The sequence below is a fragment of the Pelodiscus sinensis genome, chromosome 5 (genome assembly GCF_052426305.1).
Source record: "Pelodiscus sinensis isolate ZL-2025 chromosome 5, ASM5242630v1, whole genome shotgun sequence".
In the NCBI taxonomy this organism is placed as follows: domain Eukaryota; kingdom Metazoa; phylum Chordata; order Testudines; family Trionychidae; genus Pelodiscus; species Pelodiscus sinensis.
The window spans coordinates 59,147,345-59,171,079 of record NC_143056.1 but is presented as its reverse complement, the minus strand read 5'-3'; the positions used below and the strand labels follow the sequence as shown (position 1 = coordinate 59,171,079).

Below are 23,735 nucleotides of genomic sequence, written 5' to 3'. Positions count from 1 at the left end.
CTTCCTTGTTGTGAGGAAGTAATGGGAATAGAATGCTTTGTCCCTGTAGTGATGAGGTATGGATTCCATAGCCCCAAATGGAGCAAGTGCTCAATCTCTTGGAGTAGAATGCTCTGGTGAGATGGGCCCCTCAAGAGGGACAGGGAAGGTGGGTGGGAGAAGGGTGTAGAAGAAAAGGGGATATGATATCCACCCTTTATAATGTTGAGTGCCCACTTGTTGGTTGTGATGGAAGACCATTGATGGTAAATGGGTAGTAGATGCTGGTGAAATAACTGATGGGGCTGTGGTTGTCTTAAACGAAGAGGTGTTACCAGACTCTCAACCTGACCTTTAAAATGTTTGCCTCGAATTTCAGGGCTGAGAGGTAGAGGGCTGGTCAAGTGTCTGCCTCTGTCTGGTTTGGCGTTGCCTCTTCCTGTTTTCAAAATGTCTCTGTGCCTGAGTAAAAGGCAAAGGCTTGTATCTTTGGGTAAAATATCTTCCCTGTTTGCATTTTGGTGCAAGGATGTGGATACCGAGAATCTTAAAGTGGCCTATGAGTCTTTGAGGGAATGGAAAGATGCATCGGTGGTGTCCACAAACAGTTTGGAGCCCTGAAAAGGGAGGCTTTGACCATGGCCTGCACCTCATGGAGAAATCCAGAAAGGTAGAGCCATAATAATCTCCTCATCATTATGGCTGTCGCAATGGATCAGAATACGGTGCTAGAGGCTTCTAGGGCTGCTAGTAAAGCTGCGCGAGAGATCAGGGTGCCCTTGTTTATATGGCTCTGAACTATTCGTTCTTATCCTCAGGAAAACTGTCAACAAAATGTGATAATTGCACACAGAATTGTTGACTTGAGTCCCACGACTTGAACTCGAGTCTGACTTAAGTTGCCTAGGTGACTTGACTTAAGACTCGACTGAGGTTCACTGTTTGTGACTTGAGACTCGATTTGAGACTTGCTAATTTTGTTAAATCGACTTGGTGAAAAAATTGTCTGAAAATGCCAATATTGATGGCTTGTACAAAAGTGACTTGACATTTTTTAAATTAAGACTTGAGACTCAACTTGGGACTTGACTCGAAAGTGACTTTAGGGACTCGAGACTCAACTTGAGACAGGAAATGTAGTGACTTGAGAATCGACTTGGACTTGACAATGACGACGATGATAACACTGGTTGCTCAAAAATATGGTGTGTATGCTTTGCGAGCATTGTGGTATAACTGGATATGAAAAGCTGTAAAGAGACTGTGGAATGTGCCTTAGTACCCATGAGGTCTAGATTCTTCCACTCATTGTCATCAGACATGTTTCTGGCTGCACTCTTTTTTCCCCTTTTATTAACTGCGTCCATAACTAAAGAATTAGAGGACAGGTGGGAAAACAGGAAATCAGCACCCTGTGGTGCAAGTAATATTTGCGGTCAGATCTTCTACAAACAAGTGGGACTGTGGCTGGCATCTGCCAGATCATCTTGGCAGAATCCATAATTGCTGGGTCCATTGGTAGGGCCAGCTTAGCAGATGGGGAGACATGTAATATGCTTGTTAGTTTATGTTGAGTTTTGGGGAGACTCACTAGGGAGACCTCAAGGTCATCAGTCACCCTCTAGTATAGTTCATAGAATTATCTAAAATTGTCTCATGCTGTGGGAGGAGGGGGCATCAGAGTATCATCGGGGAGGACGATGAGATGTGCATTGGCGGGTGAGAAGAGACAGAAGAAACTTCATCGCTTGAGGCTGGCTCATCCTCCTCCTGGTAAGCTGATCTGTCTAGGAAGGATAGGGAAGTGGCCCTTGATAGTGCAGACGGAGTTGGTTGAGACTGTACCTGTTGTGGTTGCTGGGCTCTGTAGGGTGCCCAGGGGCCCAATAGAGTTAATTGGCTGGCAGTGGCACTGGAGGAGGCAGCCATTGAGGTGGTTGCCATTGCAGCCGTGGTTGTTACTGTTGCTATGGCTGCTTTGGAGAAGAATGCCTTGGGATGTGGGTATTGACCAAGGGCTCGTCATCCTCATCACTTGAGATCAGTGGTGCTGAGCCTGCAGGAGTTGAAAATGTGAACCTGCATGACATGGGTGTGTCATCAGTGTCGAACAGTGAGGTCATCAACACCGAAGTTACTCTGAGCTCCTCTGTAGTAGTAAAAGGCTGTAATGCCTAGGTCACCGGTGCCTGTGGCAGAGTTGAGGGTGGTATAGCCAGTATCTGTGGTGCCATTGCTACTGCATACTTACGCCTCATCAGTGCCGGAGGTGGCATAGGTGCTGATGGTGCCAAGTGAAACTTGGATTTCTTCAATGCCGATGGTGTGTCTGCAGATGCTGATTTGGCCTTTGCCTTCATTAGCACCTAAGTGTCACCAACTTTGTCTTAGGCTTCTCTACAACCTTAGTGCCCACCTTAGTGAGGTCCTTGGACCCTCAGGAGCTGTTGGTGCCTGATGGTTCTGATACCTCCCTATCCGGTGCCCTGGTCAAGATCGGTGTAAGGGGTATATTGGGTGCTTGCCCCAATATTTTGAAGGGATGTCACACTTACTTGAGGAGTAGGGTTTCTCCCTAGGCTGTTGTGAGGAAGAGTCCCTGGTGCCAGAGCTCACAGGAGCCACCTCCTCCAATGGAGAGGGCTGCTGAGGTGCAGTTGTGTGTTTTGGATCTGAGGCGGGCCTCACCAGTTTTCAAGAGAGAGGAGTTTAAGCTGGAGTTCCCTTGCCTTGGCATACAGGCTGCTAGTTGCTTGCAGTGCTGGCACTAGACGGTGACATTTGCCTGCCTCAGGCACCAGACACTACAAATGCCCTTCAGAGACGGGAACTGAAAGCCTGAAGGACAGGCAGCATTTGAATCCTGGGGAACCTGGCATCCCAAGGTTGTTGTTGTTAAGGTTGTTTCCCTTCCTGCTTCTCCACATTTACCATGCAGCAGCCAAGCCATCAGGTGCACTGCTGCCAGGTTCAGATGCAGAAGACTGCTGTAGTTTTGTGACAGACGGTCCACCTGGAGAGGTAGCTGTAATGGAGCAGCCACAAAGAGGTCCAGCAGGATGCCAAAATAGCACTGGCCATGGAAGCAAAAAAGCATTCAATAGGGAGCCTCTGGTGAGCCCTTGAAGCCTTATCTCTGGAATTCCATTCTCTCATTGATTCAAAAGAGTGAGAGACTTTCCAGATATTACTTAACACTCATTCATTCTCTAAGGGCTCTATTTCTTAGTGGGAGTCAGTCTGGAAACAGCCTATAAAGTAAACATACCTTTTGAGAAAATTTAGATTTTTTTTAAAATGTATATGACTTGCACAGAGAACTTCAACTATCCAGACATATGTTGGGAAATTAACACAGCTAGGTACAGACTATCCAATAAGTTCTTAGACTGCATCGAAGACAACTTTTTATTTCAGAAGGATGAAAAAGCTACTATAGAAGAAGCTGTTCTAGATTTGATTTTAACATATAGGAAGGAACTGGTTGAGAATTTGAAAGCAGAAGGCAGCTTGGGTGAAAGTGATCATGAAATCAGAGTTCATGATTCTAAAGAATGGTAGAAGGGAGAACAGTAAAATAGAGAGAATGGATTTCAGGAAGGCAGATTTTGGTAACCTCAGAGAGCTAGTAGGAAGCAAGACTAAAGGGAAAAACAACTGAAATAGTTGGCAGTTTTTCAAAGGGACATTATTAAGGGTCCAAAAGTAAGCTATTCTGCTGCATAGCAAAAAATATAAAGTATGGCAAAAGACCGTCTTGGCTTAACCAGGAGATTTTGCATGTTCTAAAAATAAAAAATGAGTCATATAAAAAGTGGAAACTAGAACAAATTACAAAGGATGAATATAATCAAACAACAGAGGTATGCAGGGGCAAGATTAGAAAGGGAAAGGCACAAAACGAGATCAAATTAGCTACAGACATAAAGGGAAACAAGAAGGCAATCTATAAATATATTAGAAGCAAGACAAAGACCAAGGACATGGTAGGCCCACTGCTCAGTGAGGAGGGAGAAACAGTAACAGGAAACTTGGAAATGGGAGAAGTGCTTAATGACTTCTTTATTGGTCTTCACCAAGAAGTCTGATGATGAAGGAATGCCTAACATAGTGAATGCTAGTTAGAAGATAAAATAAATAAAGAACAAGTTAAAAATCACGTAGAAAAGTTAATGTCTGCAAGTCACCAGGGCCTGATGAAATGCATCCTAGAATATTCAAGGAGTTGATAGAGAAGGTATCTGAGTCTTTAGTTATCATCTTTGAAAAATCACAGAAGACAGGAGAGATTTCAGGAGACTGGGAAAGGGCAAATATAGTGCCCATCTATAAAAAGGGAAATAAAAACAACCCAGGAAATTATAGACCAGTCAGTTTAACTTCTGTGCCAGGAAAGACAATGGAGGAAATAATTAAGGAATGCATCTGCAAATGTCTGGAAAATAATAAGGTGATAGGTAACAGCCAGCACGGATTTGTAAAGAACAAATCATGTGAAACTAATCTGATAGCGGATACAGATGCAGCCATGTTAGTCTGGTGTAGCTGAAACAAAAGACAGAACTATGTAGCACTTTAAAGACTAACAAGATGGTTTATTAGATGATGAGCTTTCGTGGGCCACACCTACTTCCTCAGATCAATATGTGGAAGAAAATTGGCACAACCATATATACCAAAGTGATACAATCAAAAAAAAGTGAATGCATGTGAAATTGACAAATCAAATTTTAGAACAGAGTGGCGGTGAGGGGGGAAGGTAAGTTTCTGTGAGGTAATGACATTAGGGGTGATAATTGGGGAAGCTATCTTTGTAATGGATGAGATAATTAGAGTCTTTGTTTAAACCCATACATAAAGTGTCAAATTTAACCATGAATGATAATTCTGAAGCTTCTTGTTGAAGTCTGGAGTTAAAGTCTCTTTGAAGCAATATGCATGTTTTAAGGACATTAAGTGAATGATCAGTCTGGCTGAAATGGCAGGCAACAGCTTTCTCTCTGTGAGAGAGTCTTATGCCTGTTTTGTGTGCGAAGTACTTTGGCAAAGTATCTGAGACGTTTGTCCAATGTACATAGCAGACGGACACTTTAGGCACATGATGGCGTAAATTATATTTCTGGATGAACAGGAATGTGTGTTCTTGATCTTGTAACTGGCATGGTTAGGTCCAATAATGGTGTCAGCAGAGTAAATATGTGGGCATAGGATAATGAGTCTAGTGGATAAGAGAGAAGTGGTGGACGTGGTATGCCTAGACTTTAGTAAGGCATTTGATATGGTCTCGCATGATATTCTTATATCTAATAAACTAGGCAAACACAACTTAAATGGGGCTAATATAAGGTGGGAGCATAACTGGCTGGATAACCATTCTCAAAGAGTAGTTATTAATGGTTCACAATCCTGCTGAAAGGGCATAAAAAGTGGGGTTCCGCAGGGGTCTGTTTTGGGACTGGTTCTGTTCAATATCTTCATCAATGATTTAGATACTGGTATAGAGAGTACGCTTACTAAGTTTGCAGATGATACAATGCTGGGAGGGGTTGCAACTGCTTTGGAGGATAGGGTCAAATTCAAAATAATCTGGACAAATTGGAGAAATGGTCTGAGGTAAACAGGATGAAGTTTAATAAGGACAAATGCAAAATACTCCACATAGGAAGGAACAACCAGTCTCACACATACAGAATGGCAAGCGACTGTTTAGGATGGAGTACAGCAAAAAGGGATCTAAGGGTCATAGTGGACCACAAGCTAAATATGAGTCAACAGTGTGACGCTGTTGCAAAAAAAGCAAACATGATTTTGAGATCCATTAATAGGAGGGTTGTAAGCAAGACATGAAAAATCATTCTTCTGCTCTACTCTGCACTGATTAGGCCTCAGTTGGAGTATCGTGTCCAGTTGTGGGCATCACATTTCAAGAAAGATGTGGAGAAATTAGAGAAGGTCCAGAGAAGAGCAACAAGAATGATTAAAGGTCTAGAGAACATGACCTATGAAGGAAGACTGAAAGAATTGGGCTTGTTTAGTTTGGAAAGGAGAAGCCTGAAAGGGGACATCATAGCAATTTTCAAGTATCTAAAAGGGTGTCACAAGGAGGAGGGAAAAAAATTGTTCTGCTTGGCATCTGAGGATAGGACAAGAAGCAATGGGCTTAAACTGCAGCAAGGGAGGTTTAGGTTGGACATTAGGAAAAACTTTCTGTCAGGATAGTTAAACGCTGGAACAAGGGAGGTTGTGGAATCTCCATCTCTGGAGATATTTAAGAGAAGGTTAGATAGACATCTGTCAGGGATGATCTAGATTGTACTGGGTCCTACCGTGGGGGCAGGGGACTGGACTCGATGACCTCTTGAGGTCCCTTCCAGTTCTAGTGTTCTATGATTATATGATTCTATGAAGGGGACATGCTACTAGTTAACATGTGGCCAAGTGAAATTTGGGACTCTGGAATTGGAGCCAAATATTAATTTCCTGCCGTTGCTGGTATTGGATTCATTATTTAAGTTTGGTTGGCTCTAGAGATAGGCCTTATTGGCAAAGATAGGTCTTGAAACTAATTATAACCCTAAAAATAAATACATTCAAACATTTCAATATATTTGAAAAGAAACTATATAAAACCTGCTACAGATAATGCTGTGCCATATACCTTATGAATTGGCTAAATAGACCTGTGGTATTACGAATGATTCGAGCAGCCTGGGATTCTTCATGTTGACATCTTTGTAATGTTAGACCATCATCCATATGTCCTTCTTGATGTAATATAACCTATGCAATGTAAAACAAAAACATATTCAGAAGAAAATATGCAATTGAAAAGTCTATATTTAAACAACTAAATTACATTTGGCAGAAACAATATTTCAAATGTAACATTAATACTTAGCAGATTTTAGCACTATATTGAAGCAAGAAGTGCAATCTAATTTAGAATTGTAGATAGTACTTTTACAATAGCTGAAATCTGATAATTTGCCTAGAAAAAGAAAGCGTAATGAATTCCTCAGACCTCCAGCATGGCCACTTAGAAAAGAGGGAGAGAGATTATTACTGAACCTTAGAGATTCTTTAAGCTTTCTTTTAAAGATAACAAAAAAATAAATTTAAAAACAAAGATGCTTCCTTTCTAAGTTTTGCCTTGCAGGAAAAGAAGGACTGAATTTTATTATTTTAAGAATCACCTGTCTACTACAAAACTCCTACATGGAAAAACATTGACAGGAAAAACCAGTTACAGTGACAAACATATTAAAAACATACTACCCAGCAAAGTGAATGATGATCTGAAAGCATCAGCATGTACCAAAAACCTCTCCTGATTCATTTAACTATTCCTATATTGATCTGTGTTCCTGATGGACCACCAAACTAAGCACAGTGAGTCCAGGCCTTTCTAGATGGGAGACCTCAAAGAAACGCTTAGGAGCATCAAGAAGTGGTAATGATGTTTCAGTGTGTTTTAGTTTTGTTCTTAAACTATTCCCTCGGGGTAATAATAATATAAGATAAGAGAACACCATGCTGATTTTTGACAAAAATATAAAACCCAGGCTTCTTTGGAGTCATTCAATTCCATGATACCTTTGGCCAGAGTAGTATGATTTACCCTGTTGTCCCATCTAAATTTTAGCCGCAGTAGTTACATTCAAACTGTCTTAATATCAAGTATAAATTCAATTGAAAAGGGGTATTTTTAAATTATTTCTGTGGCAAGTCTATTTACTGTGGCTATGAGCTATACAAGAGTTGCTACCTCTCATTTTAAGGATGGCTGAAATGATTAATATCAGTTTGCTGAGTTTGTATAGTGATACAGGATCCTTGTGGATGTAAGTAATACTTAAATATTTATCTAATGCCCTGTTAAACATAACCACCATGAATAACCATAATGTGTCAGACACTGCTAACTGTAAATTTTACTCAACACTTGCCAGCATCTGCTGAAATAATGTTGCTCTCAGATACTGAATACTTTGCAAAAAAAAAAAAAAAAACCACCACATGGAGTTCACTTAATTCTTTTGGTACTAGTTCCATATCACTAGTCTCTATCACACCATTTTCACTTTCTCATTCACACAATGTATTTCAATTGTGCAATCTACTATAAAAAGCTCTAACAATAACTTGGGGAAATGCTGTAGATAAACTATGTTAATACTAACTCCATTATTCTCAAGAAAATGTAGATGAATTTTAAGGCAGCCATGTGTCTTGGTTTAAAGAAATTACTTAAACACATTCTCTCCCTTATAATGGAAGACCAAGGGTGAGATCTTCCACAATTTTGGGGAATTAAAGGGAATCCCCCAGTACAAGGATTGTTCTTTCTTTTCATCAGCTATGGATTTGAGTATCCTAGTCTGTATCATAAGCAATATCAATATTATTTGAATCCCTATGTCTTCACTACATACTTCTGTTTTCTTTCTAGTAAACTGAATAATACAAGGAAAAAACTTAATGTAGTCATCACCTGAATGAGTAATCTTAATCGCAAAGGACAATGCTTTCTACAATCATTAGAAGTAGTTTCCAGGAGTACTCCATGAAATTAAAATGCCAACAGATTTCATGATCTTTGAACTAAGTAAATCTTGTCCTAATCTGTGTTTGTGTGTCTCCAGCACGTAAACTGGAACACAAAGAAAGCACCAGAAACAGATACTGCATGTTCTATCTTGTATATTCTTTTCTCAACGCTTTAATGTGCATTTTCTTTGGTTTGGGTTAAAGGAAACATGATCAGACTTAAAACAAGAGCAAAAATAATGCACCAACATCTAAACTAACTACCCGATCCCCAAAAAAGAGAACAGTTATGGTATCTTTAATAAAATCTTAAAAAACCACTCTAAATAGATGGGGTCACCCATTTAAAAATATAAAGAACTCACTTTTATAGAACTAAAGGAAAAGGGAATAAAAGAAATCATTAAAATGAAAGCCTTACTTGCGACATTCAGTGTTAAACATTTAACTGCTTAATGCTGTAATAGTAAAGAAGGTTTTGATAACATTTTATCCCTCACTGGGCCTGATAAATGTGATTCCCAGGATGGGACACTTGGGTCTCAGACTCCCTTCTAGATGTAGGGAAACAGACACTGCAACAACAGGTAGTGTTGAAAAAGTAATCCCAAAAATCTATGCTTTGGACTTAGTAAATGTTTAAGGGCAGGTCTACACTACAGGGAAAAGTTGATCCAAGCTATGCAATTTGAGTTATGTTAGTAGCATAACTCAAGTCAACATAGCTTAGATCTACTTACCACAGGGTCCACACTGCTCTGGGGTGACGGGAGAAACTCTCCTGTCAACGCCCCTTACTCTTCGCATTCCGGTGGAGTACTGGAGTCAACGGGAGAGCAATCAGCAGTTGATTTAGCGGGTCTTCACCAGACCCGCTAAATCGACCCCCGGTGGATCAATCGCCACAGTGTTGATCCCACCAGTAGTGGAGACAAGCCCTAAGAAGGAAAATATAAGTTTGCAGTATGTCTGTCCATTTTATCTAATAAAATAAATAAAAATTTTAAATTACTAGAATGTTTTGTTATCTTGAAATTGACTTACGTAAAGAAAAATAAATATTTAGAAAGCTAGAGGTTTTCTCCATAAGATGAATTATCTGTGAAATTGATCAGAATAGTTTAATGTGTTCAGTAGTACTGTTTTCAAATTCATTCTTGCAGCTACACAGTTTTCCTTACTGAGAACAATGTAATATAATAGGTGCCTTAATGCTAGATGTTCACTAAAAGTTTCAAAGCGGGTAGCCGTGTTAGTCTGTAACTTTAAAAACAACTAGTAGCTGTGTGGCATCTTATGGCATGTCTACACAGCAGAGCTCAAATCAAAATAAGCTATGCAACTTGAGGTATGCTAATTGCGTAGCTTAAGTCGAAATAGCTTATTTTGATTTTTGGCAGGCTACGCAACAGTTAATTCAAGATAGAGCACTCTTCCCCTGACTACCCTTATTCATCCTAAAATGAGGATTACAGGACTTGAAGAAAGAAGTCCTCCAGTTGGACATTATTTTAACATTATGTTGAAAATAGCTGCTCGTTGTGTAGATGAGGACTATGTTACTTCAGAATAATGTCAGTTATTCTGAAATAACACTGGTCTGTAGACATAGCCATAGAGACTAAAATATAGATTTATATATTGGGTACTCAGATTGATAGAGCTCAGTTTTTCAAGTTGCTGAGTACTCTGGGAACTGATGATTATAGACAATTCCTACTATGTTGAATGGGGTGAGGGGGAGTTAAGGCACTCAACACCTCTCAGGAGTACCTTACACACTTGAGATCTTAGGCAAGTAAATGCATCTCATTTGTCAGAATATTGACTAGAAGTTCAAAATGAGAGATTTAAACCTTCTATTGAGATTCCCACAAACACAAAATTGGGCCTAAAATACAAATTTTTCCTGAGGTGCCCAATATATAGATATATTTTTTAAAGTTACAACATTTGATTGGATTCTTTTAAAGAGCAGATAGATTACTGTAATTTCTATAAAACAGTTACCATTGATGTTTTCACCACTTGCTGAGCCAAGTAGCATGAAGCAATTGCATCACTTAAAATTGGACAGGAGAAATCAGTTTAGACATATAATAATATAAAACAAGTCCACATTGTCAGGATGAAAAACTGCATGAACCAATCAATTTCTTACACCTTTCAGGTCTATTATTTTAGCTTGCACTTTAAAAAATTGCTTACCTTTCTTTTCAAGGGTCCTAAACGTGGTGCTTTTGCATCCTGTGCTAGATAAGTCAGCCACAATGCACTGGCTACATGCTGGACAAAACAAACGGAATCACCATACTTTATTTCAGCAACACCCATGCCTTCTATGTCACGTTTATGAGCAGAGTCCAGTTTTTCCTTTAGTTTCAAAATATATAAAACAAAACAAAACACAACTATTAGTTTAATCTCAATAATGCAAAGACAAACACAATGCTCTGGAATGTTGAATAAAGCCTATATTAGCATCTTTGCTAAAATATGTAGCTAAAAGAACACTTTATATAATTTGTGCATTGATGTAACCATATCAATGATTCACATTCTAGCCTTAGAAAAAACATTTATTTTAACTCTTATTTAAATATTGTAGCCATTTTAGAGTAATAACCAATAAATAAGTCCAATAGGTTAAACTTTTGTGATGATTTACTCAAAGCTAGTATTGTGTGTATTTTTAAACTCTGCATGCCTCAAAAAACAAACAACTCCCCCCCCAATCTAGTTCACTTTTCAAAGATAAGAAAGAAAGGTCCTTCTCCTACTGACACTGTAATAGTTACTGATTTCTGAAGTATTCCTATATACATGACTAGAAATTCTGTGAAAGCTCTAAATCAAAGCTAAGAATGTTATCGAATTAAATATGAAAATAAATAAAAATGACTTCTTGTGTGATTTATTTTAATATTAAGTTCAATTACTTTTCAATGTGATTTTTATTTTTGAAACTTGTATATATAGATAAAGTTGCTGGGTTATTTCCCTGACAATGATCAGCAATTAATTGGTTAATTATGACAAATTTAGAGTTACCATCCATTTGAAATTAATGGGAATTATTCACATCTCTCTTACAAGTATTTTATAGTGCTTTTTGGAAATTCAGGCTACCACTAAATCACTTTTCATTCAGTTCATAGGTGGAAGTTTTCCTTCTCAACCACTCTGGTAAAACAATAAATGTTTTAAATGAATGTTTCACATAAACATTTAAATACCAGAGTACAATCCTGGAGCAAGAAGTGGATTCTGCAGCAAACTCTATGACTGTAGAACACAAAGGACCCTAACAGTAAATTAAATATGGAAACCAGACATTTGGAATGTATTATTTCGGCATGATTTTTTTCTACATAGCAATTCAAAGCACAGCAATTCAGGGTGTGAATGTATGGAGCAGCAATATACTCACTTTAATTGGCTATGTGGATCCTTCCATTGTGCACTAAAACTTAATACAGCAAGAGTCAAAAGTACAATGCAGAACCTATAGTGAGCAGGGTTCACACAGCATCTTAGTGAATAGCTAGCCAGGACATGACATCAATGCTCTAGCCAGCTGTGTACTAAGTAGACAAGCCCTATGATTCCAAATATTTCAAGCACTATGAAAAAAATAGGTATAGGCACAATATATCTAAATAAGTACTGTAGTAGATATCTCTCTCTCTCTCTATATATATATATATATTGTTTAACAGTATTATATTTATATGCATTTTGTTAATTTTATTATTATTCAGTAAATGTTTTTACATTTGTTATCTATATATCAATACCGATACCAGTATTTATATTGATATCAATAACTATATTGATATCTATATCGAAGTTGATATCGATATATTTTAGAATGCATCTATATGTCTGTGTCTGTCTGCATGTCCGTTTACTCAAGAACTCCTCCTAAATGGTAAGAACTACAACCACCAAATTGTCCTCTGTCACGGCAATTTAAGAGATGGGGGGCCCCCATTTGCCACCACTGCTACTGCAGCAGCAGTGGTAGCTGGAGCTCCAAGCCCTTTCAATCAATGATGGAACCCCAGGCGGGATACTCCAAGTGGTGCTGAACAATTGGTTGGAGGAAGTTAGCCTCTTGTGCCCAAGGGCCCACACCTTCCGGGAACATGGAACTATCCAAACACACACACACACACACACACACACACACACACACACACACACACACACACACACAATGCTTGCAAGGCTCCTGCACTTCACACCTCTGCCCCCCACTACTGATTCCTGGTATGAGGCCAAAATTCCTAGGGAACTAACTGAGCAAGAGTGGGGGTAATCTTGCAGATGGACTCCAGCCAGTTGGACATTTAATTTTATGATTTTTTAAAAAAGTAGTAGATGGATTGAGCATTTCTGATATGTATTGTCTTTTAATGTTACCAGGATGGGGCCAGTCAATGCTTCAAGTATGAACAGGTCTATCAATGTTACTAAGTTTATGTTTATAATTAATGTTGCAGTGATGCAAGAATGAAGCACAAGGTGTTTTGTCCTTTCTAGACTTCTGTAATAATATCAGCTTTGGGCTCTACGAAATCAAGATGGTTCCTTTACCAAGGTTTCCACAAGTTCTCCTTGCTGTGAGGAAACATGCTACTGTTAGGTCCTTTACAAACAGAAATTCCACCTAATATGTAAATTAGAGATGTAAAGGAGTAGTCGACTAGTCAACTATCCAATAAGTAAATGCTTATCAGATAGACGACGGTATAGTCAACTAGTCGCTCCCCCACTCCTTGCTGCCTCTATCAGATAACTGCCTCTATCAGAATGCTGCCTCTATCAGTTAACTCTCTCAGCTAGTGTGATTCTTCAGGTCCTGTTTAAATGTAATAGGGAAATGGTCATTTCTATTTTGTTTTTGTATTTTCTTGTAATAAGATTATCTTTAAGTCTGTATCCTTGTGAGTTAACTGACTAGTTAATCAGTTAGCTGTCTGGCTAGCAGTGACCACAGCAAATGAAGAGTCTGCCTAGATTCCAACTGTGGAGTCCTACAAGCAAGTGGACAGATGGTTCGGACTCAACCAATGGTGCAGATTTGATGATCAGAGACACAAACTGAGACTTTGGTCAACTAAATCTAAGCTTTTGGAACTCTCAGTTTCTTCTTATTGTGCTTGTGTGGACTTAACTGTTCAAATGTTCCTTTTGGTTTTCTCTTTATTTGTTTGTTGTAACTGTAAAGACAATATCTGTGGGTTACAAAATGGTTATGTTATGTTGTAAAAAGTTAGATTATTATTTGTGTCTTCATAGTAAGATTTTTTAAAGTTATTTAATTAAATTCATTTCTTTAGTATCTTTTGGGACTTGAATGTAGGGAGGCTGACACTGGGGAATCCTTGCTTAAATTCCTTCGAGATTGAACTCTAGGTCTCCAAAAAACAACAAATAGTCTATAAAGTTCTGCCAGACCAACAAAACATGTAGATCGTATCATGAACTTTCGTGGGCACAGCCCACTTCTTCAGATGACTGGGCTGTGCCCACGAAAGCTCATGATACCATCTACATGTTTTGTTAGCCTATAAAGTGCTACCAAACCATTTGTTGTTTTTTTCTGTACAGATTAACTCGGCTACCCCCTGAAGCGTCTAGGTCTCCAGTTACTTTCTATGGGAGTGGGGGGGTTTTTAGACAGTGGATAAGGGCAGTGAAGTCTAGACCACCCAAGGTTATACAGACATTGCTGTTTCTCTTGTTGACAGACCTGGTTTCCACCAGTATCCCATAATGCCTGCCCTGATCACTCTGCTCAATGTTTTGATTTCTGCTGCCTAACAGGCATGCACCCCTCTCCTTTTGAAGCCTGTGGAAGTACCTGAAAGCTCAGTGTGCTACTCCCTTTGGGGAACAAAAAGCAAATAATTGGAATGCTCCTATTTTGCCCTGCACTAGGGAAACAGTGCAGACAGACTGCTGCTTCAGGGGGTAGGGGAAGAGACTGATAATCTGCTTGGACATCCTCAGCATAGAGCAAGCTCACAGATCTATTCATGATGCTGCTCCCAGCAGCTGAGGAGGCTGTGGGAAAACTGAGAGGGAATCCCAACATGCACAGGGATCAGCTCCACTTTCCCACAACACTGCACTGTGCAATAGATGCCTGCATGCATGGCTCCCACTGTCAATGACAGTGCCCCCACTATGGACATGATCTGTTAACAGTCAGAGCGAGTGTGAACATCTTCTAGTAATTTTTGTGTTGTCAGCTTTTGGATGTCAACATAAGTTTTATTGGTAAAACTTGGTAACATAGACAAGGCCTAAGTCTGGGAGCTAGAAAGTCTGGAAGAGCCATGATAATTCTGTTTGTCCAGTCCCCTAGATTTTAAAAAATCACTTTTGTGTTTAATAAAGCTAAGTCCTGTCTCTTTCTCTTTGCAACATAAAATACATGTCTGTGGTTGGAAGGTTTAGTCTCATCCCAGTTTCAGAACAGCCTATGTCCCTGATTATAACAACAGTGCATGAATTTTTTTCATCTTACCTCTTTGAAATCAAGATACTGAGATATTAAAAATAGCTATTAAACATGAAGTACATTTAATTATGTTTGCAATAACTATGTTAATTCTCTTTTCACTTGCAAGGACCTGGCACATTTCAATGTCAATTTAAACCTGAATAGACAGCATTGTAATGCCAAGATGAAATGAAATGAAATTACCATGTACTCCTTGGGGATGCCATTACAATGTCAAAACCATGGGGAAATGTCATATCACGTTTATGGTGATTGCACTATGATGTCCAAATGAGATGAAATTTCATCTCATTTCAGTGCATATTGATGCGAAGGACATATTGATATTATACTCTTCTATAGAGAGTATACTATAATGTCACAAATGAAATAAGATAATTTTGCTGTCAATTATTAATGTTAGCTGATTAATTGCTTAATGTTTGCACAGCACTTTGAACATATAAAGGACTATATAATTCCTCAGTACTATGTCTGTAAAGCTTATGTCAAAAGGACACAAGACTACTTCAGTACAAGTTTAAAAGGTTATGATGTTGAAGTCAAGCTATAGTAACACATTAGCTACAAAAATAAAATAATATTAATTTAAATAATACTGAACTTCTAACTGTGCCCTTGTTAATTATATTAAACCATAAAGTTTTTCTACCTCATAAATAAATACATAACTTGAATTTTGGCCTTTTTTAAGTCCATTCTTATTTTAACCTTTGTGATACGAGATAACCTCCCAGCTGTTTTGCATGTTGGAGGCTAGCCAATTTACTTCTGATTTCGTCCAAGCCAATTGGGTAACACCTTGCAAATGAAGAGAGATGTTTTCTAGAAACTGAAAAGATAGGTCAGAATTTCTGGCAAAAGTCCAATCTCTTTTCAAGTATTTATATAAACCCCATAAAATGATTGTGCCTAAACTAGTGTTGGTCAATCTGCAGCTCATTGGGGTTCTATAAGTCGCCCACAAGGTATTTTGTTTATTGTTGCCCACTGCTTATTTCTATCTATGTAACTTTTTTCCCCTACCGATATTATTGAAGTGACATGCACATGAAGTAAGGCAGACTGATTGCACACAATATTGATTGTAAGAGCCGTGCGCTCCGTTTGCATCCAATCAAAACACTGCTATGCTTCAATTGGCACACCCTGCCAAATTCTAGCTACACAGGTATAGTTAGCAAAACTACCTTATCCCAGGAGACTGTCTTAGTTAGGACAATCTTATGGCCCACTGAGATGAAAGAGGCCCGCTTACTAGCCTATGTTGTCCATAGCTGATCTAAGCACACCTTGATCTTTCCTCCTCATAGCCTCTGCTCAGATTCCTTCCCGCAAGACAGGAACTGATCAGGAAAGTAAATTACACTAGGAGGCTTTGCTGGTAGAAAGGAAAAAATCAGCAGCCAACCAAACAGGAGGGCCTGGAGGAAAGGCTGACAGACCGGAGGAGGCAGAGTCATTCTGTCCATAGGAGAGTTCAGAGTGCCTCAGACCCCGTGCTTTGAGTGTCTCCACAGCAGTCATATCGACCATCCTATGGATGGGATGCACCCAGCACTCCCCACACTCATCATGGTGGTGGGAATCACAAAAAGTGGAACTACTCATTAGCTGCCTCTGCTCTGCCACCATCTCTCTCATAGCTGGGCTGTTTTGTTTTGCTTCACCCCATCTCTAACCCCAGTCCCCTCCAATCTCCCAAGCAACCCAGACTGGAGATGGTGCCAAGTGATGCAGACTGCTGGGTTGCTCTGTTTCTTGTAGCTCCCACTGCTGCAGTGAGCGTGGGGGAGGGGGCTAACCCCTTGCTGCCGATCTGCACCCAGCCCCCCAATAACACCCCGGGTTGCGTCTCTCAGGGGAGGGGACTTCAATTGGAAGGGGTGCTATGGTGAAGGAGGGGGTAAAGCAGGGGTGGGAAGAGACAGGGTAGGCCTGGGAGAGGAGTAATTGCTTCGGACTCCACGCCCCACTGGAGATGGCCCTGGGAGGAAGGTAAGCTGCATGATGCCGTCAGCATATTGGAAGAAGGGGCAAATTCTGTTACAAATCTCAGGAGTACACTAAGGGAAAGCTGGGTATTCTCACTTTGTTGAAGGGGACAGAGCAGAAGTGGTTGAAGAGGAGAGGCTTTTTTTATGAAGGGAGGGAACAGGAGTGTGATTGGAGCTATGTGAGTTATCTGTAGTTCTTCTGTAAAGAGCAGAAAGGAAAGGTCCTTAGGGTTAAGTTCACCACTGCCCCCACCCTTAAAATGATTAGGTAGATTAGAGAATAATTAAAATTAAAATGGTTTCTTCACCTACTCCATTTTTCCCTTTATTAACCGTACTTGGCAAAAGTTAAAGTGACGACAAAAGTAGAGGCCTGCAATCATGATTATAAAAAGAATAGCCTGAGCAAGCCAGCTCATTGAGCCTCTTGTACACCTAGCCAATGCCTATTTACTACTGCTGCTGAATACTTCATTCCTATAGCTCCATTTCCCTGAACTCAGAAAAATACAAAACTTGAAACCTACTTTGCTGACTTCTCTTCTACATCAATATAAAGGAAAAAGAAAAAAATTCCTTCCATTTTAATTCTGTATGTGAAATTCAGTGTTTAATTGGTGGCAAACATAAAATATATAGTTTATAATGAATATTTGAAAACTATCATATAAAAAGAAATCTAAAATCATTATCTTTTACCAAAAATGAATTAAGTCCTGTTATAACTATTACAACATCCTAATGCCATTTTAATCCCCAAAGATAGCTACATCCTGGCAGTTATGTAGAAACAAAGCCAAATTCTACTGTGTGAGTCATCCGTGACTTTTAAACGCACTAGAATGTTATTTACTTTGACTATGACAGGAGTAATTTACTTTTATCTTTATATACTATTAAGAAAATAAAACCTGAACTATAAAATATGAACTCTGAAATAAAAAAAAAAGAAATGAATATTAATTTCTAGTTAATCCTAGTTCTTCTGTGGTTGTTCCCAGAAAATCTTATAAAATGACATCTGAGCTCAGCTTAGCAGAGTATGCCAAGTAGCATGCTAGAATGAGAACATCCCCTCTCAAAGCAGCATTCAACCCACTAGCTGTAGGGAAACTGTTGCCTCTCCAATCATAACAGAATAGTTCTCTTAAGTTTTAAAATGTCAGTTTATATGTTTTAAGTGATAGAAGTGCACCCTTTAGTCCATATTCAGAATGTAAATAATAATCTAATTTTTAAAATTGCTATACATCTGTAGTACTAACTAACTTCAATGGGGACTATGGTGTTCAATATCTCAGGAAAAAAAGCTAAGAGTATGGCTACAGGAAACAATATGTTTGAAAATGTTATTCACAATAGCCACAAAAAACAAATAAACTTGGTGGTGAAGCTGTCATCAACATCTTTTTGGTCATCTTTATTTAAAGCAGTACAGTTGCCTATAAAATTCTCATAACATTAACACATTCATTTGTTTTTTCTATAAGGCTCAGACTTCCTCACCTCTATTTACATAAGAACATAAGAACGGCTATACTGGGTCAGACCAAATGTCCATCTAGCCCAGTATCCTGTCTACTGACAGTGGCCAGCACCAGGTGCCCCAGAGAGGGTGGACCGAAGACAATGATCAAGCGATTTGTCTCCTGCCATCCCTCTCCAGCCTCTGACAAACAGAGGCCAAGGACACCTTTTTATCCCCTGGCTAATAGCCTTTTATGGACCTAACCTCCATGAATTTATCGAGCTTCTCTTTAAACTCTATTATAGTCCTAGCCTTCACAGCCTCCTCTGGCAAGGAATTCCACGGGTTGACTACACGCTGTGTGAAGAAGAACTTTCTTTTATTAGTTTTAAACCTGCTACCCATTAATTTCATTTGGTGTCCTCTAGTTCTTCTATTATGGGAACTAATAAATAACTTTTCTTTATCAGCCCTCTCCACACCACTCATGATTTTATAGACCTCTATCATATCCCCCCTCAGTCTCCTCATTTCTAAACTGATTACCTGCCCTGTGGGTGGGTGGCGTATGTGTGCACCCGTTGCAAGGAGCTCCTGACCCTCAGTGACCGAGTTCGAGCTTTGGAGGACAGGGTGGCTGAACTGGAGGAGCTAAGGGAGGTAGAGAGCTATGTTGATGAGACTTTCCGGGACACTGTAGTATTTCCATATAGAGAAAAAAAAATAAAATGAACTTAATATGATATTTTAAAAATTATTCTTAGTATCCGAGGTGCTCATGTAAAAGCCATTGAATTAGCAGAAATGAAGTGCATTGTGAATGTACAAAGCAGGGAGAGAAGAAAAGTACTGAACTGTTAAAAAGGCTCCCAGACTCGGAAGAATGCAGTTCAGAGGACAGATACCTAAAATAAGACTTTCTGAGGCAAGTTTACAAGAAAAGGGCTTATTTATTCAGAGAAAAAGAAACCTGAAGGGAGACATGATACCGGTCTACAAAATACACAAAGGAATTCATGATAATGCGGACTACTGAGCCTCCCATTTCCTATCACAGTGTTCGTATGTTAACTATAATTGTTTATATTAAATGTAATATCAGGAATGTATTTATGTATTTTTAGCTGTCCTTGGAATAATAAATGTTTGACCTTCTGAAAATCAGTTAATCCCATTGCCTATTTCTGTTTTTGATCTCCTCTGCCTCTCCCATCTGCACTCTTGTTCTCAACTGGATATGAGGAAAAATGCTAGCATTATATGATTAGCAGTTCACTACAGGCCACGCTTTGAAAACCTGTGGTTAAGAGATACTAATCAACTAAGTGACCTGGGTTGAAATGCTTCACTTACAATGCTTCTACTATCTACATGAGCACCTAAAGTGTGAACCAAGGCAGAATTTTCCCCAGTGAAATTAATTCTACCGTGATACGTGGAAATGGAAAGAATGACTCTCTTAATGAGGATCCTTCCAATTAAATGATTCTATGATGATATATCTAGAATAATTATGTCTAAAGGCAGTTGTAATTATTTGCTTCTTAGTAATTTTTTCAAACCTATAATAATTTCAATTTGTTAAACATAATATTAAATTTGTAAAATGCAAAAATCCACACGGCCATGTTCAACCAGAGATACTTATTCTTGTATTTGTATTCAAAATCACTGTTGATTGCTTCTTCCCTCTAAAGAATTCCTTAAGATACTAGAATCTATTTTGATCTACCATTTGAGAGCTTCACATTTATTTACCTTCGATGCTCTAAAACAAAAGGAAGTAGATTGTGTGTCGGACTTCCCTCTGTCGAACAGTACAAGACCTTGGTCTTCGGAAAGTGCCAAGTACTGTCCTGTTGTAATGTGTCGAAGGCGGAAAGGCTGTCCCCATTTGATGTAACTGCCACTCCAACTAAACAAATTAGACAGCAAAGATTAACCTCCAGATTACATGAAATAAACATTTCCACTTTGAGTTTTAAAAGATCTGCTGAAAATTCTAAAAAACTCCATCATATTCAGAAACAATTCTGCCTACATATTGTGTGTCAGCCCCATACACATGAATTTCTGTGAAGGATGCTTTTTTTGTAAATGTGAACCACAATAATTTTTAAATACAAATGACTTCAGAATAGTCATGCAATGAGTGTGCATAAGAGAGGTTAATGAAAAATGTGAGTGGAAATAGTGATTGGTAAAATGATTTTGTTACACCATCCAAAAATGTATACAGTAATAAAGATTTTATAGAAATTACTTTCTGGGATCTTGCTGTAATATCAAAAGTGAAAAACAATACTCCAAAATATTCCTGTCTTCATCTTCAGAGTTAATACTATATAGAGGCTGGTAGTAGTGAAATAGGTTTTAGGTAGCCCAATTCTTGTGGGATGCCCAGCAGGGCCCAATTAAAGCTGAGCTGGAGCAGAATCAGCCTGTCTGGCCGGGCCGCTGCAGTCTGATCCCAGACATGGGAGGAGCTGGTGGCTGCCCTGCTCCTGCCACAGTGGCTCAGCCCCTCCCGGCATCATTCCTGGCAGGTGGGGGGGAAATCAGCCCCAGCCTTCCCCTGGCCAACTGGAGCACAGGGGAGGGAGGCTCGGGCAGCGTGCTGCCCTAGCTTTCCATCAGCTGGCTAGAGCATGGGGTTGGGAGGCTGTGGCAATGCGCCAAACCTTCCCCAGCCTAGCCAGAATTGGCCCCATGGTGATCAGGGGTTTGTGTTCGCTCCCTTCACACACACCCGCGTATGGGCCTATATGTTTAATATCATATGTTCTATATTCCTCTTCATGTTTGTATTTTTATACTAATATTAATGGATGGACTAAAATAAGTCAAGTAGCAGCAAAAATATACAAAAGTCAAGCTATACCTCTAATCCATAGAAAACGCCTACTAATTTAATGAGGGTTAAACAACACTGGCACACAATTATAGTAACTTAAACTAGGGATGTAAATGACTTGTTGACTAGTCGACTATCTGATAAGCATAAGGCTTAAGCTTATTGGATAGTTGACTAGCAATGCAACTAGTCGCTTCCCCGCCAGGGAGAGGTGGGGGCGAGCTTAAAAGCTGGTTCCCCCCCAATACCGTCTCTCTGGGGGGTTGGGAAGGGAGAGACACAGCAGGAAACAGTGCAAGCGGGGACTGAAGTAGTCTCCGCTCGTGCTGCTTCTGCTGTGATTCTGCCTTTGAAATGTACAAGAGCCCCAGCGGGGCACATTTCAAAGGCAGAAGCCCCGCAAGGAGCCCGAGGCCAGCGTGGGACTCCTTTTGAAAGTGGGGGCTTTCAAAGCAGGGGCCAGGAATGGAAATCCCCACTATTCAACTAATTAATTCATCTAAATTTAACATTCCTACCTTATACGAAGGGGTTCCACTCTCCACAAGGACCTTGCACGAACACCTGCTCCTCCTGTTTCATATAATACTCTCCTGCAGTCAGATTGGAAAGATCATCTCCTTGTGATAATTTATAATACAAGAATTTTATAAGTTATTATGTGAGGTTTTCCATTCATATTGAGTGGAAATGAATGGTCACTAGATTTCTACTCCTTATTAACAGCATTGGCTATGTAGGAGTTTAAGAGATTCATAACCAACTGATTTTGTTGTTGTTAAATTTATAGCAACTGTAGCTCTGTAGCCTTTTTCCCCAGCTGCTACTTGTTAGGTGATGATAATTGTTTTTCTAACTTCAAAATCACTGTGATTTATTTCATTTGATTGTTCACAAAAATCTCTAATTCAGAGTTCCCCAATTCATTCACAAGTATGAATTAGCAAGGTTGTATGTACACAGAAGTACAATAGTAAATATAATTACAGATAACTGAACACATTCAGGAGTTGTAATCAGAGTATCAGTATCAGAATTTAAAAAGTATTCCTAGACCAATTTCAAAGACAACACATATATCTGTACATATTCACAAATAAAAATAATATGCTGTAATTCCAATTATATGTTGTAAGACAGTTATAAAAATGCTATCTATATGAATACGGTATTTTTTTGGCTAGAAAGACTCATTCCATGTTTTTATTAAAGGGTAACACGGATTAAAAATATGAAAGAAATATGTTGAATAATTAGCCCTTACATAATACACTTAATTTAAGGAGTTCAGGATAAAATAATTAAAAATGGACAGACTACTTCAAATATAAGATAAACAGAATACCTGTCTAACCTTTAAAAAAAAGGCATAAAGTAAAAAAAAAGCTTCTGAGGGGTAGCCGAGTTAGTCTGTAACAGGAAAAACTTAAAAAACAACATATAGTTTGGTAGCACATTAACATCCAACACTCTGGTCATCTGAAGAAGTGGGTTGTGCCCACGAAAGCTCATGATTCTATCTACATGTTTTGTTAGTCTTTAAAGCTTTATAAAGTAAACAGTTTGGTTTCATACTATCCCTTGAAGGTCAACCAATTCAGGTTCTGCCAAATCAACAGGGGCAAATGAATTCCCTCCATTCCCTGTCACCAGCCTCCAAGCTCTCAAATATCAGAACTGCTACCTTAAAGGCATCAGCTGTTCTCAAATGCTGTGGTGGTGCATAGGGTAAGCAACAGTCCCTTAGATAGGTAAAACAAGCCATATAAGGCTGATGAGGTAAATATCAGCACTTCACATTGTAGCTGGAGTAGAAAATCAGTGCATCCTTTGAAGCACTGGTGTAATGTATTTATTTGCAGATACACTACTGCATTATTCACCAGTTGCATTTTTATTTGCCTATTAAGATAGCCCCATCTACAGTCAATTGCAGAAATCCAGGTAGAGGTTACACGAACAGTAGGGAAGGTTTACCAAAGGTGATATATTTTTAATTTGATGGTGGTCAAATTTTTTCCGCCAATTATTGGGTTCTCGGGTGAGTTTTCTGCAATTATTACTGTGTATACATTTGGGGTATATGTAGTAATAAAGTACTGTTCTCTGTAAATAGCAATCTGCTGTGCTGAAAGATCACTAACTTAAGACTTATACCTTATACTTTACCATCTTTCCTTTAATGTATATTTAAATGTTTTTTAAAACATCAACAAAATATCAATTAAATATGTTAATTAAGAGACTTCGGAAGGAAGGAGTGTGAGAATTAAGGGATCCTTAGTTCATCCTTTATACAGTACTCCTCTACCTCCTACTAGCTGCAGTCACTTGCAAAATTGTTCAGTCAGCTAT

The 23,735-nt window shown here is 39.0% G+C and overlaps 1 protein-coding gene across 22 annotated transcripts in view; it reads right to left on the bottom strand.

Moving 5' to 3' along the window:
- The window catches only part of RYR3 (ryanodine receptor 3), a 522,680-nt gene that overhangs the window by 328,192 nt on the left and 170,753 nt on the right, over positions 1-23,735 (bottom strand). For all 22 annotated transcript variants that reach the window (XM_025189447.3, XM_075927047.2, XM_075927048.2 and 19 more), the window contains 4 exons: positions 21,899-21,973; positions 20,285-20,441; positions 10,735-10,899; positions 6,638-6,759 (listed from right to left, as the gene is read on the bottom strand). In XM_025189447.3, the coding sequence (XP_025045232.1) occupies positions 6,638-6,759; positions 10,735-10,899; positions 20,285-20,441; positions 21,899-21,973 (519 nt within the window). The remainder of the gene's footprint in view (positions 1-6,637; positions 6,760-10,734; positions 10,900-20,284; positions 20,442-21,898; positions 21,974-23,735) is intronic.